Consider the following 15,904-nt stretch of genomic DNA (forward strand, 5'->3'; position numbering starts at 1 on the left):
TCAACTATCGACATGCATTTAGATCCAATGGCTAAAATGTAAGTACTTATTTTGTGTCGACTGTGTATATACAGCATTGTACTAACATTTGGTGAATGAGCTTTATTAAAAGTTAACTTGTTTATTTGGTCCATAAAGGTATTTTTATTTGCTTAAACAAAAAAAAAGGGAGGTATTACACAAAATATTTCTTAAATCCATCCACAATAAAATGTTTTAGGATTTTCTTTCTATGATATGGATTTTTGTTTTGTTCTACAATTACTCTCGTTAAAAGAAATCCACAGGCAGTTATTTTTAGAGGAATATAACAATATTTTTATAGGAAGACCCCCAGCTTCTGTACTGCTAGAAATTACACAGAACAATGATTTGTATTTCATAGACACAAAAAAGTACACAAGTACTAATCACAGAAGTCCAAGAATGGCTCATCATAATTTATTTTATGTTAAAATGTACAGCTTTTTTGTGTATTTTTTGTGTATTGTTTTAAGTGACTGTCTAAAAAGATAACCGATAAATACAGGACTTTCATTCTGTTCTATTTTGTACACATATCCAGCTTTCCTTCTCATTCTCAGTCACTCTGTACAGGTACAAATGCTACAAAAAAAGCAATATAAACAGACACAAATACAATTTGCTTTTTACATGCGACTTGCTAGCTTATTCACAGGCTACAGCTCTAAGTTTTTGTAAAATATAACTCCAACATTTTATATAAAGATAGAAAAATCTACAGATGGAATGAAAATGTAAGGTTAAAGGCATTTTTGTAAAATAGCAACTTCAGACTAAATTTACCCTTTTTTTTAAAAATCCTGGGCATGTTCTTTGAAATGATTTAGAACTGTACTGGTACAAACACTGAGATATGCTTCATTATTTAGACAGAAATCAGTTTGCATTTATAAAACAGAAAGCTGCCTCATTTAAATAATTTTGTTACAAAAGTACTGAATTATACACATTTAGCAATAAAACCTTTCAAACTTAACTGAAACAGGACTAAGTTTTACATTTTTACAGTATTAGAAATAACAAAAATATAGTTTCATCTTACTCCCATACTGGGGAAACCTAATCCAAGGCCAATCATTTTAAAAATGGCTTGCTATTAAGCACAACACTTGTACAGTACTATCTTATGCACTGTCACTAACAAAGACTTTGTAGCATGCTATGTGTCACCATACCAAAATACAAACAAAAAAACAATACCATTTTACAATAACTTAAATATATAAAAGGCAGAAGAATGGAACACAAACTCAGAACTGGAGTTTTCTTTAAAAGGCTGTAATGTCCAAAAATCTTAGTTATAGCAGGCACATTAAATAGCTCCATTATACAGATCTGCCACACAAATGCAGTCCAACTGCTGAAGCCTTCTTTTCCACTGTTTAATAACTTAGGCTTCATTCATCAAAGGAGTATAACATATGAAATCAACAAAGAAATGTCATCTTTATTTGATGATATAAGGCTTTCTATTTAAAAAAAAAAAAAAAAAAAAGCGCCTTCATAAAGACTTTTCATTCATACCAAGTGCTGGTTTTCAAAAAGTGATGCTCCAGGCATAATAGTGCATTTTGATATAAAATGCACTTTTAAATAGGAATTAACAAGGTACATTTATCGTCTCATGAAGGATCCATTTAAAGATTGTTTTGACATGCCTGTGTTCATGTAACCATGGTGGCTTGGTGGAGTGTACATCATGTTGCTGTGTGGTGGGCCCTGCATGGGCTGCTGGGGGTATGGCTGAGTTCCCATCATTCCCATCTGCATAGGGTACTGTGCTGTTTGATTCATGTACGCATGGTTTCCATGGTAGCCACTGTTCATCATTGGCTGAGCCATCCTGTACCCATTCATAGCATTCAGAGTGTTCATATTCATGTTCATAGAGTTGACATTGTAAGCTGGCGCAGGCATTAGGTTTACACCCATATTCATTCGAGGCATGGCTAGTGTCCTTGTAGGTGCCTGCATGGCTACAGTCTGTGAGGCCCTTCCATACATCTGCTGCTGATGAGGTGACAAAGGAGCCGATTTAGAGCGCATTGAGACATGACTTTTGCCTGGCATTTGAGACTGAAGTCTCTGGGAGGGTGGGAGTCCCATGTTTGGAGCTGCCATGTTACGCTGCAGTAATTGAGGAGGAAGATTCATTGGAGGTGGGGTAAGGTTAGGTGGAGGCGTCATTGTTGCCTGTGCTTGGTGTCCTCCAGGGACAGAATGTGGAGACTGAGATAAAGAAACAAGGCCTGTGTTACTAAGCTGTGAAGATAGAGATACACTGTTTGCATAGGATGTGACAGAAGCTGAATGATTATAAGGCAATGGATGGTCCATAAGTGTGTTGGTTAATTGCTGTAGTTTTGCAAGGCTAAAAGTGGCGGATGGCTGTGGATAATGACAACCACCATAATCACTTTGGCCCATCCTTTCATAAATTCCGATATTTGGAGTTGACTCAGAAATATCTGTCAGTTGCATTGGTGGTGTAAAGTTGTTAGACAAGCCACACTGGGGCAACTGCTGCTGGATGCTGGGTGGTCTTTCTAGGACACATCCTTGTGGAGATTTAACACTACAATTTTGAGGAGAGTTAATGCTGTTCTGTTGCATCATACTACAGCTTCCATTAATATTTGTCATTTGCTGTGTCACAGCACAGCTGTTCTGAGTAAGGCTACTGGAAGAGATGTTATTATATGAGCAGCTATTTTGGGATGAATTATTTCCACAAATGCTGCTCCCCAATGTGGAATCATAGCTGCTAGGATTTTCATAGTTTTCAGTTGTGCTCTCAATACTGCCAAGATCACTAAATCCACTGTCTACAACTTGTTGTGAGTGGTCTGAAACAGAAGGGACATCCATCATTGGGCTGGTTTCCATATTTTGTAATGGCACAGAAATGGCATTCTGATCAGGGCTAATTTGTGTATAGCTGCTTTCTAGAATCGATACTGCTGGACTAGTCACAGAACGAACCGATTGACTGGGATGGGAATGGACTGATGATATGGGACTGCTATGATCTGATTGATGGCAGTCATCTATTATGGTCATTTGAGGGCTTTGGTCTATATGTGTATAACTTTGCAAGCTCCTACATGCTTCCTGTGTTTCCACACAGTCTTGGAAAGTATCTTCCTGCTCATTATTTTCTTGGGTAAGAGCCTGTACTGCCTGCACAGTTTCAGTGTCAATTTCTGTACAAACAGTGGGACCATCTTTTATAACAGGGCTCAATCCTTCACTTTCCTTTTGGTCAGGGTCATGACTATTTTCATCCTCAGACTCAGAATCAAGAACATGTTCAGAATCAGCAGCAATATCATTATCATCAACATCATCATTGTCAATATCAGCTGAAAGATCTCCACCACAGTTCACATTAGTATCATCATTATGATCATTTTGCACAGCACTGGCTGTAACATTCATGTCTAAAAAAGGTTGCCGACACTCAGGCTGCTCCTTCAAGACAGAATTCTCTTCCTTTTCTAGCTCTGATGAATCTACATGGCTGTCATCTTCATCATCAGCATCATGATCTTCGTTATGCACTGGTTCCTCTTCGTCTTCATCTTCCTCCTCAGGTTCCGCTGCAAGGGCAGGTTCCTCCTGCTGTTCAGCTACAGTCTCAGTTTTTTCTTGGTCCTTCCATCCATGATCAGGACCTTCTTGGCCTTCATCATGACTGTCAGTATCTTCAGGAGGCCCTATTATATCAAATTTCTCTTCCTGTTTTTTAGAAAGCACCTCTTCAGGACTCTGGGACACAGAGAGCAACTTTACAAGATCAGTATCCAACGGGTCATTTTCTTTACTCAGCTCACTGTCCTCCTCTGTGATCGCAGGGGCTTTTTCTGGGTGTTCCTTCTGTTCCTCTACCAAGACCTGATGGTCAGCTTCCATAGGAGTTTCAGGGGGTGTGTAAAGATTCAGCTTAAATCCAGTCTTTCTTTCCTTCTTGCGCCTCCACTTAGGTGGACCTCGCTTTACTCCTTTTGGCCAACCTTTTTTACGCTTCACAGGTTGAGGATTGTCTTCCTTATTCTTTTTTAACACAGCCCCACTAAATGGCAGGCCTACAAATACACACACAAAAAAATGTTTAGTAAGTTAATAAAGTCATGCAATACAATATTGGCATAAATGTATCTCATCCTTTAGCTAACACTATTTACTAGTGATTTTTGATACACAAATTAAAGCTGGGAAACTCAATCTTAACTCTAATAACTGCATAATCCCAAGATACCTATCATTTATAATATCATAATTATTCTTTTTTGTAACCGACTTTGTATACAGCCAATTTATTTATACTAAGATCAATACAAACAATGTCGGGGGGGGGATATATATTTCTCCTGTTTTGTCCTGAAAAAGTATTTGCATTTATAATGAACAGAGAACTTTTGAACTGGTGACAAAGGCATTCACAAATAACTAAATTACAGGATGCACTTAACATGAGGAATATATGGAAAGCAGGTATTATAATAACGAGGCTCTATATTTAAGTAACAAACTAATTATTGATAGGAAACAAGAAAATAAATGAAAATCCCATCAAAATAGTTACAAATTCAGCTAATCCACTCTTAGTCTTTATTGTTAATATTGACAGTAATAAGTAAGAGATGTCAACTGAAATTAAACTTGCCAAAAACATTTCTGGGGAAAACGGGGGTAAATGTCAAGAAAGGAAGAAACAAGAAAACAAAAAATACCTTTATTTAGCTCTTCCTCCCGAACTTGACTTCTGTATTTATGTTTGTCATTTTCTTCAGCTTTAATGTATGTCTGCTTGCCACAACGGTATTTCAAGATTTTTCTGACTGGCTTTTGTTCATCTTCTCCATCCCTCTGGCATGTAGGTTCTAATAGGGGCATTGGCCTTTCTTCATCAGAGTTCTCAAACGGTTCATGAAGAACCTCTGTTGTTTCAGATATAGTTTCTGTTGTAACACTACTGTTAATACGCCTACGTTTACGACCCCTTTTTCTTCTGAGTATGGGAGGCCTCTGGTAGGGGGAACAAAAAAAAAAACAGCAAGTTTGCTTTAGGGATTGTAAAATATTACATTTTTTGCTTTAATTACGCTTATTTGTGTGCTAGACTGAAAGACAAAAAAGAGGAACACAGATCTACAAAATGACCTTAACTTCATGGTTACCAGTAGCATCCCCAGATTTATAAAGTACGATTGTGTCTACTGCTAGCCTCCTATGTCATGTACTCTCCTGTCAGGTACTTGAATAGAGTCATAGTCAGTTTATGGCACTCAATAATTAATATAATCAATTCAATTAGGATTGTGTGTGAAATATATATATTTTATTTAATGTATTTTAGAAAAATATAATTTATCCATAAAATGATGGACGTAATTCATACATATGAAATAATTCAATTGACGAAACTGCTTATCAGCAAAATGTGTATTTTCTAATCCTTGAGTCATTCTAAAATAGAGGTTTGATGTGAGCAGCACTCCTTTTGGACACAAGAGGGCAGTGCTTTACAAGCTAAAATTAATCTGCTGTTACCACCATGTTATTTCCCCACAAATAGAAAAATACATCACACATACAGTGCCATGAAAAAGTCTTCACACCCTTGAACATTTCACATTCTACTGCCTAAAAAATACAACTTAAAATGCATTAAAGTAGGAGTTTGTTTCACTAATCTACACAACATCATCTACACTTTCAACATGAAAGAACAATTATAGAAATATTTCAAAAAATAATTGAATAAAAAAACGAAAAGTCTTTATTGCATAAGTCTTCACACCCCTTGAGCCAATACTTGGTGCAAGCCCCTTCTGCAGCAATAACAGCCATGAGTCATTTTGGATAAGTGTCTACCAACTTAGCACAGCAGGATGGTGCAGTTTTTGCCCATTCTTCTTGGCAGAATAGCTCAAGTTCTTTCAAGTTGGCAGGGGATCGTCTGTGGACTGCAGTCTTCAAGTCTTGCCACAGATTTTCTATAGGATTCAGGTCTGGGCATTGACTAGGCCACTCGAGGACATTCACTTTCTTCTTGCTGAGCCACTCCATTGTTGCTTTTGGTTTGTGCTTAGGCTCATTGGCAGGAGGATGTGTGGTCCAGTGGTTAAAGAAAAGGGCTTGTAACCAGGAGGTTCCCGGTTCAAATCCCACCTCAGCCACTGACTCATTGTGTGACCCTGAGCAAGTCACTTCACCTCCTTGTGCTCCGTCTTTCGGGTGAGACGTAATTTTAAGTGACTCTGCAGCTGATGCATAGTTCACACACCCTAATCTCTGTAAGTCGCCTTGAATAAAGGCGTCTGCTAAATAAACAAATAATAATAATAATAATTGTCCTGCTGAAAGGTGAATCTTCTCCCCAGTCCCAGATCTCTGGCAGACTGGAACAGGTTTTCCACCAGGATCTGCCTGTACTTTGCACCATCCATCTTTCCCTCGATCTTCACAAGCCTCCCTGTCCCTGCTGCTGCAAAGCATCCCCAAAACATAATGCTTTACTGTAGGGAAGGTGTTAGCAGGGTGATGTGCTGTGTTTGGTTTACGCCACACATATCGCTTAGCATTGAGACCAAATAGTTCCACTTTGGTCTCTTCAGACCACAAAACCTTCTCCCACATGCATGCAGTGTCCCTTAAGTGTTTCTTTGCAAAAGCTATGTGGCACATCATATGGCTTGTATTCAGCAGTGGCTTCCTTCTTGCCACCCTCCCATACAGGCCATGTTTGTGGAGTACTTCTGAAATTGATAAACAGTCAACAGTTTTCCCCCAATCTCAGCCAGAGACCGCTGTAGTTCTTTTAAAGTAATCTTAGGCCTCACAGTGACCTCCCTCAGCAGTTTCCTTAAGCCACGGCTACTGACTTTGGAGGGAAGGCCTGATTGAGGGAGTGTCTTGGTGGTGCCAAACTGTTTCCACTTTACAATGATGGACCTGAGAGTGCCCCAAGGGATACTCAAAGACATTGAAAGTTTCTTATAGCCTTCCCCCAATCTGTGCCTTTCAATAACTTTATCCCGGAGTTCTTTCAGCAGCTCCTTGTTCAGCATGTTTTGCCATTTGCTTCAAATTCACTTCATACAACAGAAACAGCTTGATTCTTCGAATGAGTTGAACTACTGTGATTGGACACAGGTGGGCTCTATTTAACTTATTCTGAGCCTTGTTAAGGCAATTTGTTGTACCTGAGCTAATTTGGGTTTGCTATGACAAAGGGTGTGAAGACTTATGCATCAAGACTTTGGTTTTTTATTTTTAATTACTTTTTGAATATTTTTAGAATTGTAGATCATGTTGTGTAGATCAGTGAAACAAACTCCTACTTTAATGCATTTTGAATTGTATTTTTTAGGCAGCAGAATGTGAAAAATGTTCAAGGGTGTGAAGACTTTTTCAAGGCACTGTAAATATACATGCATTTTTTCAAAACACAACGTTTCTTGTCAATCGTTCACTTAGACAGATAAATAAATTAAACATTTTCACAGCCAGAAGACTACTGGATGACTTGGACTTCTTAACCTATATAGTGTAGGCCACATCATATATTGGCCTACTGTACTACACAGGTATAACATGTCCTACACCCACAAGATGACACAATTTCATTAAATGGGCATGTCAAGTCTTATGCTTTCTAATCAAGAGAAATGTCAATACAAAGTCAATCTTTGATCAAGCATCTCTAAAAATATAGCCTTCGTTTACAAAACCAAAACACAAGAAAACATGGAAAATAGTGCTACAGTAGGTGTAAAATACGTGGAACATCTCTTTTTCAAATTGACCTACCTACAATGAACACTTCAGTTTATGCTTACCTTTCTTTTAAAGCCCAGCATTGCCTGTGCTTTTGTCAGTGTGGGTGGTGAACTTGCTTGGACACCATACTCATCATCCTCCTCCTCCTCCTCCTCCTCCTCCTCCTCCTCCTCACTGCCTTCTTTACATTGATCAGCAGACCGTTCTGCAATTGTTGAGAGGCACTGTGGAGATCGCAAGAATGTATTTTTGCAAGGAACTTTCGTAGGTTGTCTTTTGCTGATTTTTAGAGAATACATCTCTTGCTCTTCTTTTTCCCAACAACTAGCCTGTTCCATTAAATGCTCAGCCTTCAAGAGAAAAAAAAGGATAAAATCAGGGAAGCAATGCATTGTTTACATGATCAATCTAGCAAACTACATTAAATCGAACTTAAAACATTACCATGAATAAGGACTGCAACTTGATTATTTTTAAGTCTCATTGCAGAAGTTATGAAAAGTAACCACAGAAGATTCCATTCCATGGAATATTTAAAACTATTAGTACTGCAGTGACTTGATCAGGTCACTTTGCACTACCTTACATGCCTGCTGACACTGATCAATTTGAGTAAGTTAACAAACATAGTTCAGATTTGCCATACATTCAAATTTGGGTGTACTAAACATAAACATCTCACAGTTGCCTTCCTAAAAAACATATAGATCAATAGAACAAAAATCATTATTAGGGGCTATAAAGACTACATACTTCCATTTCAGCTTCTCGTTCCTCTTCAGAAACAGCAGCATTAGAAACTACTAATGGAGTCCATCGCAGGCATTCTGCATGTACTTCATTCAGACGGGGATTAGCCTTCAGCTTTTCCATGTGCTTTTGAATCATCTTCTCTCTTCGGAGAATTACAAACCTAAAAATTAATTAAAGACAATATTCTAACACTCCTGATGACTAAGTAGTAACTTGAATACTAAGAAGAAAAAGTAATGTACCAGATAATTCAATTTTTTAACTGTAGGGCATCCTTCAATTTAGAAGTCATAGAACAGTCTGTATCAAATCGATCTTTGGAAAAATGTTTGGGGAATGTCCGCTCTGCTTGGGATGTGTCGCCAAATCTAAGCGTAGAAGGACTTCAATGCATAACTTTAAAGTAAGGGACCCATTATCTGTGTTCCTGTATCACTACTGATGCCCCAGTGTAGGCAACCAGCTGTTTCAGTCTCCTGTTCTAAAGCGATCTAGGTGAGCATGTACTTGTATGCCAATCCTGGCATCCTGTTAAAGCCATACAACTGTGGGGTGACCTCAGTTAAGTGTAAGCCCCTTGATGAGAACGCTTCCTGAAGACTTCCCTATGACAACATTAATATTGAACTTTGTGTCAAGGCATGGGCTTGACTGTCAAAGGTTTTTATTCCAATTAAACAAGTCATTTATACATAGAGATACACTGTTTCAGCAAAGTAGGATCTTATAGGATTCATATAGGTTTTAAAATAAGGGCTTGGAGAATATATACCATAACACAAATTTTGTGTATTTTGATTAAATCTTCTACCCCAAAGATGAACCCTATTATACCTGGTACAATACATTAGCTGGTTAGTTTAGGTTTATTTTTTGTTCTTCAAAAATTATAAAACTATGGAAAAAATAAATCCCCACTAAACATACTGTTATACAGTAGTCTGTATGGTGACATCATGGCAAAGAGTTAATTGGATTATTATGCGTAATAGATATTTTACTAATTATTTATAATAACATGGCTCAATGATTAATGACAACTGTGAATTAAATATTTCAATAGTACAAATCCAGGTAAAAAATACTTAATTCCTGCACCTGCCCATATTCTTAAGGTAAAGTGTAAACACATTTCTCTTTTTATGTGAAAAACTGAAAGCCCTAATCTCACCTGCCATCCTGCTTGTCAATCATATTGAGCTGCTGCAGAGTAGTTGCTATGTCATGTGGACACATTCCAGTAGCTCTACTTATTCCCTTGATACTGATATGTTTATCTTTGTGGCAATATAAATACTCTAATATGACACTTTTCCAATACGCCAAGTATGACAGGCGGCCAAGATCAGATAGCGGCTTTTCTGGGGATCCTGCTTGTCCCTCCCGTCTTGAGAGAAGGTAGCCTAAAAATGAAACAAATACAAGTTGGTTCCTACAGATAGTAGCATTCATCCCAACTCTTTCAGTAAACATTTATGTAAATAAACAAAACATTGCATTTCATTTTCTTTTATTTTCTCCTTTCCTTAAAATTGCGTACAGGATTTACTAAAAGAAAATGTCCAAGATGCAAAATCACTGTATTTTAAGGTGGAAAGAGTCACAGGTACATCAGCAAAACGCACAAGGAAAATCTTAAACATGAGCAGAAGGACCATCGGTATTTATACCTAGTAATAATACATTTCATAAATCTTCCATTAAAAACACACACCTCAAAAATGTGCCGTTTTAAACAACAACAAAAAAAAACATTTTAAAACTTGATATATCTGGTACTACTCTAGGTTAGTTTGCAAGTAATGCCATCAAGGAAATCTTACTGATTTACTTCCTTGTTCATCCTCTGGGTCAAAGCATGTTACCTAGAGTAGTACCAGATATCATAATTTTCTAAAACATTTTTCAAAAATACACACTAGAGACCTGTATAATTGCGAAACTGTTTTGTTAGCTACAAGTACCTTGAATCACTCTTATTATAGAGCTCTCTAGATTGTTTTAAAAGAGAAGACAAAACAACCTGCACTACGTAATGAAATTAAGCTGGTGGGTACCAATGCCCAGAAGTAATTGAATAGAAAAAATATTAACTAATTATGCCTTGCCTTCAGTAATTAGCCATACAGTTCTGCTGTCAAGGATTGGCTGCCACAGACAACAGTTCAGAATAATTCACACTTATTTGGTTATCTACATACTGCTCATCTGTAACTCAGTATTACCCATTGTAGAAATACATTTTCACTGTCCCCAGTAATAAAGCAAGATTAAAACATATATATTTTTAAATCTATTAATTATATAGTGATATCACGATATAGTGATGTCGTTGCTCAATTATACCTTTACTAAATTTCGTCTCTCTGTTTTCTATTAAACATATTCAAGTTTATTTCCATTACACTGCCATAGAATGGTTTAGTTTTAAACCGCACTGGTGTAGCTTTTGGTAGAGGTTAGTGGTTTTAGTGTACTTCCAGTTAGTGCCAGAAAGAATTTCTGCAAAGCATTTTATTTCACTGCTTTGTGAGTCATGGTTAATGCTCTGTCATTGGCACAAGGACATGTTTTTGCCTGCAAAGGACAAATGATGAGACATGACTGGGGAAGGACTAGTTCAGATTTCTAATTTTTTCTGTAAATACATACACAATTAAAATCCCACTTCAAGAAAGAATCTGAAAATGATTGCCATTTATAGTGGAGCTCTTTAATGTCGTGCAGACCATGTTGTTTACATCACTGATACTGGCCTTAAACCAAGTACACTTGATCATTATTACTAGAAATAAATATAACACTAAACTGTTCTTTGGATGATATAACTTCCATTCCTTTCATATTTGTTCTATTCAAACAGGATTGCCCCAAGCTAGTCCACCTTCTCCAATAGACTGCTTAAACCACTTAACTCGACAGTGTACAATCGCCCTTTGTCCCTTTCTTTGTTATTTTCACCATCTCACTATCACAGATCCCCTGCATAATTTGAACACAGTTCTCACATTGAAGGAGAAAATCAAATGCCTCATTATAGCTCAACAAATACACATATCCTAAACCCCATCACCTCCCTTAAAAAAAACAAAAAACAACAAGAGCAGACAAAAGAGCTGCAACAAAACCAAATCGCTGCCAAAACACATGAACAGCTTGGGTACTGAGAGTTTCTCATGCAGACTGTGAGGCCCTCCCATCTGCAAGAGTGGGGCCAGGTTTTAAAAGCATAAATCAAATAGCTCCAGTTTCCATGCTGGTTCATTTTATTTTACATTTGTGGTGTTATTTTCAGAAATTACTTACAAAAGATTTTTTTTGCAATTATGTCTTTATAATTGGAATCTTATTGAATTGCATAAATCTAAGTATGCAAAGTGATCCCATTACACAATACATAGATTTGAATACTTTTGAACAGCACCTTTTCAGAAATGGTTTATGTTTATATATATATATATATATATATATATATATATATATATATATATATATATATATATATATATATAAACTCAATTGTAGTAGCAATAATTTAAAAAATAAATGTAATTTTATTTTTCTACCAACAGATGGTGATTGTAATGTATATACATGTTAAGATCAGACCCAAACAGAACATTAAAGAGGCTGAGTTCCAGGTTCCTTTTAAAACAAGCATTTGACACCCTCCTTTATCTTAATTAACAGAACTTTACAGACAGTCCCTTGCACCCAAATTTGGTCTTAAGTGACTGCACAAATAAGAAAATTTTAAAAGAGTTAGTAACATCCAGCCACTCAAGGCCATCCAGCAATAATGTTAGTTTCACCACTAATAACTCCATTAACAAGTTAGTTGGCACTTAAACTGAAAAATCTGTGAACAGGTGCATGGCAGTGAAACTGTGTGAAGAAAATACATCCGCAAAAGAAAAAGAAAATCCGCCTTACGGAGGGCGTTTCAAATAGGAGGAGTTTGTATGAAAACACAGATCGGACCTGCAGCTAGAACCAGAGTAAAAATAATACAGTCAAAAAGTTCTGTCTGTATGTGGATAGCCCAACCAATTAAAAGGGTGCACATATTTCCCTTTCATTACTAGCACAAGTAGGACAGCCTGCAGCATTTTCTAAGGCAAGGATGCACAATATATTTGTATTGATTTTCATACAATTACAATAATATCAAAACATCTTACAAACTACATACATGTACTGTATTCGAATATTTTTTATATAGTTACATTAATGTATATTATTTTTTCTATTCCAAATGTATATAATTTATCTTTGTTTGTTGTACTTTAAGAGATTTAAGGCATGGATGTGAAAATTTTGTACAATGTTACAATCAAGGCACAGGTTTTCAAGTTTCGACCATACTTTAAACCCTAAGACAAAAATGGAACTTGAAACTCAACGCATGTAAGAATGTATTAATGTAAATGGAAACGTGTCACAATAAGCAACAAACGCATAACAGATTTAAGCTCCTTTATACAGCTAAATGCAGTCAACCCTCTTTATACCACCAGGTAAGGGCCATTGGCAAAAACAGGCGAGGGTGGCATTATAGTGAGGGTCAAAAAAAAACAAACAACCCACAACCTTCTATGTTTGCAATAAATTAAAATGTTTTATTTTTTTAGTTATACAATTACAGTATCTCCAGGCCACTTTAATAAAAGATTAATCTTTTTTAAAACTACAGTACTAGTTCTTAACATAACAGTAGGTCTACTAGTGACTTTTTTTTTATAAAAACGAAAAGTAAAAAAAAACTATTCTGTTTACAAAACCGATGTTTTAGTTTAAGTCAGCCTTCATTTGTGCAAAACTTGCACGTAAACAAACCTCAGTCTTACCATACTTTTTATTTTCTGTGGTTTATAAAAAGTCATTTATTTTAGACTGTGTCAAGCCTTTTTCAGGTTAAGCAAATTGACCCGTTCCATCAAGGTAAGCCATTTGTTTTTATCCATTAGAATCTCTCCAATTGTCCTTCGATTAACAGTATATGCCTCACTTAGGTGAGAAAACATTTGCGATGTCTTGCTTTCTTATTTTCAGATGCATACGTGCAGATTTTTTCTTTTGCTCTGGTGTTAAATGTAGGGTCGACTCACCATTTTGTACTTTGTGTTTTGCTTTGGGAGTGGGAGTGTTGATGACATTGGTATGAACGTTCAGTTAACAATGAATTAGCAAAGCGAGTCAAGGGTTAACTGCATAACTTTGTTGTTTTAATTGGCCATGGTTATTTGCTGGCGCTACAATGAGGGAAACTACAATGCTTATATTTACATTTGCTTGGCTTGGGAAGTTGGCGGGTCGTGGACAGCAGGGTGGCAATATAACGGGTAAAAATAGCACTGTTTTTACATTGGTGACAATTTTTCAGAGAGAATAGCTGACGGTATGCGAGGGTGGCGGTATAACGCGGGACAACTGTGCTTTGTTTTCTGCCAAAACTACCCTAATAAGACCAATTACATTTATGATAGCAGTTTTCCTGCCATAGAAAAAAAATGGAAATTAGACATCTAAAACGATATAGATTATCAGGGTAATAATACCCTGAGTGGCTCCGGGTTGAGTGGCTCTGTTTTCATTCCACTCACAGAATCTAATAATTTCTCTTTATGCAAACAGAATTACGATTACCAAGTAATACAAGAAATACAAAGACATGTTACCTAATTTTCTTTATATTATAACAAACCAAGCTCATTGGATCATTAATTTAAATATAGCTTGGCACTTACTGAAATCAATGAGAAACCTTCCAAATCCTTGCCTTTGGCATTGGGGCATAATCATTATGCAGGAGACATTGTACTTCTGCTGGCAAAGCTTTTCCTGAGGGAAGGAGAAACAGATCAAGTATGTCAAAGCATTGCTGAAGCAGGCAATTCACTGCACCTGCCACTGTCCTTGTTAATTATGTATTTATTTATTTATTTATTTATTTAATTTATTAAATAAATAAATAAATGAACAAACACACATAATATGTGTTTAATGAATACAGGTTTAAATGTTATTCAAGGTCCTGTTTTATAGTTCACTTTATGAACATAGTAAAAAAAAATGTAAAGGAAACATTATTTCGTCCCTTACCTACTAATAGGGCAAAACTGCTAAATGCTACTTTCGGAAAACTGAAAAAAGCATTTTTAAACTTGAACAAAAAAATCACTGTCAATTGAATGCAATTCAATGTATGGTGCAATACAAGAAAAAAGACTCTCACTCTTTACCCAGTTTATTATTATTATTTTTAAAATGCATTTTATTTCAGTTTCACCCTTTTTGCATTGTGGTCAGTTTTATTTTGTCACACTCGGTGCTGCCAAAAGGGCGGAAATGCAATGTTATTTAAAAAATTGAGGTTTCCTGGTCTGTAAAGGATTGTTTCTATGCAACTGAAAACAACCTTACTGCAGCAGTCTTCTGCTTATGATATATTTGTAAAGAGAATATTTAAAATTAAATTAAACCAAAATGGGCAATAGTACAGTATCTTTTTGAAAACGTGGCAATGTAACGAAACAATTTTGTTGCAAAGTGTGTATAACAAGTAAAACAGAATAAAGCTCCTGATAGAGGCTGCCATGCTGGTATAAGGACTTTGTAAACAGAAGTACCACTTTTGTGTTAGTTTCAAACACATGACAATGCAAAAATCTCCCAGATTATCATAGATTCAGGTAAGCCCTTTTAGCATGTTATGCATTTCCTTTTGGGCATTCATTTTTTCACTTAATCTGAAAATAGCTGAACATGCAGTTTTGCCCTATTTGCAGCTAAGAGTCAATTTGATTAATTTGATGCAATTTATTTTCTCCAAAAAGACTCACTGTAGAGAGCCTTAAAATAAAGTATACCAATTTCTAAGACCTTACCACAATATAAATTATAGTAAAAAAAAAAAAAAAAAAAATCTGTTCCATCTCTAGCACTTATATACTTTGCCAAAGTTCAAATTAAAATCTGATTTAAAAACAGTGTTTTACCTTTGAAAAGTATCCAACCAGATGACTGCCCTTTTCATCATTTTTAGTTAGAACATAAAAGAGGAATGGCTCAACATCATAGTACAGAGTCTTGTGGTCAAGAAATAGTTTGGCTAATAAGCAGAGGTTTTGGCAGAAGATTTTGCTTATATTTCCATCAACCTGGAAGAAAGAATAACATATACCCAGTGAAATAACATTCACATAACTTATCCAACAAGACTTTTCTTTTTACTTTTAATGTAGTAGTATTTCTCTTATTCCTTTATTTCAGACTTTCCCATAATGTCTTAAACTCAAATGGATCTACTCAAGACATATAGCTCAACAGATGTATATATTAA

At 36.1% G+C, this 15,904-nt stretch overlaps 1 protein-coding gene across 8 annotated transcripts in view; it reads right to left on the minus strand.

The window, feature by feature from the left end:
- Positions 1 to 425: 425 nt before the first annotated feature.
- The window catches only part of LOC117418213 (histone acetyltransferase KAT6B-like), a 41,777-nt gene continuing 26,298 nt past the window's right edge, over positions 426 to 15,904 (minus strand). For 7 of the 8 annotated variants that reach the window (XM_058985070.1, XM_034030977.3, XM_058985072.1 and 4 more), the window contains exons 11-17: positions 15,561 to 15,722; positions 14,310 to 14,403; positions 9,734 to 9,965; positions 8,563 to 8,722; positions 7,869 to 8,159; positions 4,758 to 5,052; positions 426 to 4,109 (exon numbers count right to left, since the gene is read on the minus strand). In XM_058985070.1, coding sequence (XP_058841053.1) covers positions 1,639 to 4,109; positions 4,758 to 5,052; positions 7,869 to 8,159; positions 8,563 to 8,722; positions 9,734 to 9,965; positions 14,310 to 14,403; positions 15,561 to 15,722 — 3,705 coding nt within the window. In that variant the 3' untranslated portion in view covers positions 426 to 1,638. The remainder of the gene's footprint in view (positions 4,110 to 4,757; positions 5,053 to 7,868; positions 8,160 to 8,562; positions 8,723 to 9,733; positions 9,966 to 14,309; positions 14,404 to 15,560; positions 15,723 to 15,904) is intronic. The other variant, XM_058985071.1, reaches the window with a different exon arrangement.

Source organism: Acipenser ruthenus, chromosome 13 (genome assembly GCF_902713425.1).
Source record: "Acipenser ruthenus chromosome 13, fAciRut3.2 maternal haplotype, whole genome shotgun sequence".
In the NCBI taxonomy this organism is placed as follows: Eukaryota; Metazoa; Chordata; class Actinopteri; order Acipenseriformes; family Acipenseridae; genus Acipenser; species Acipenser ruthenus.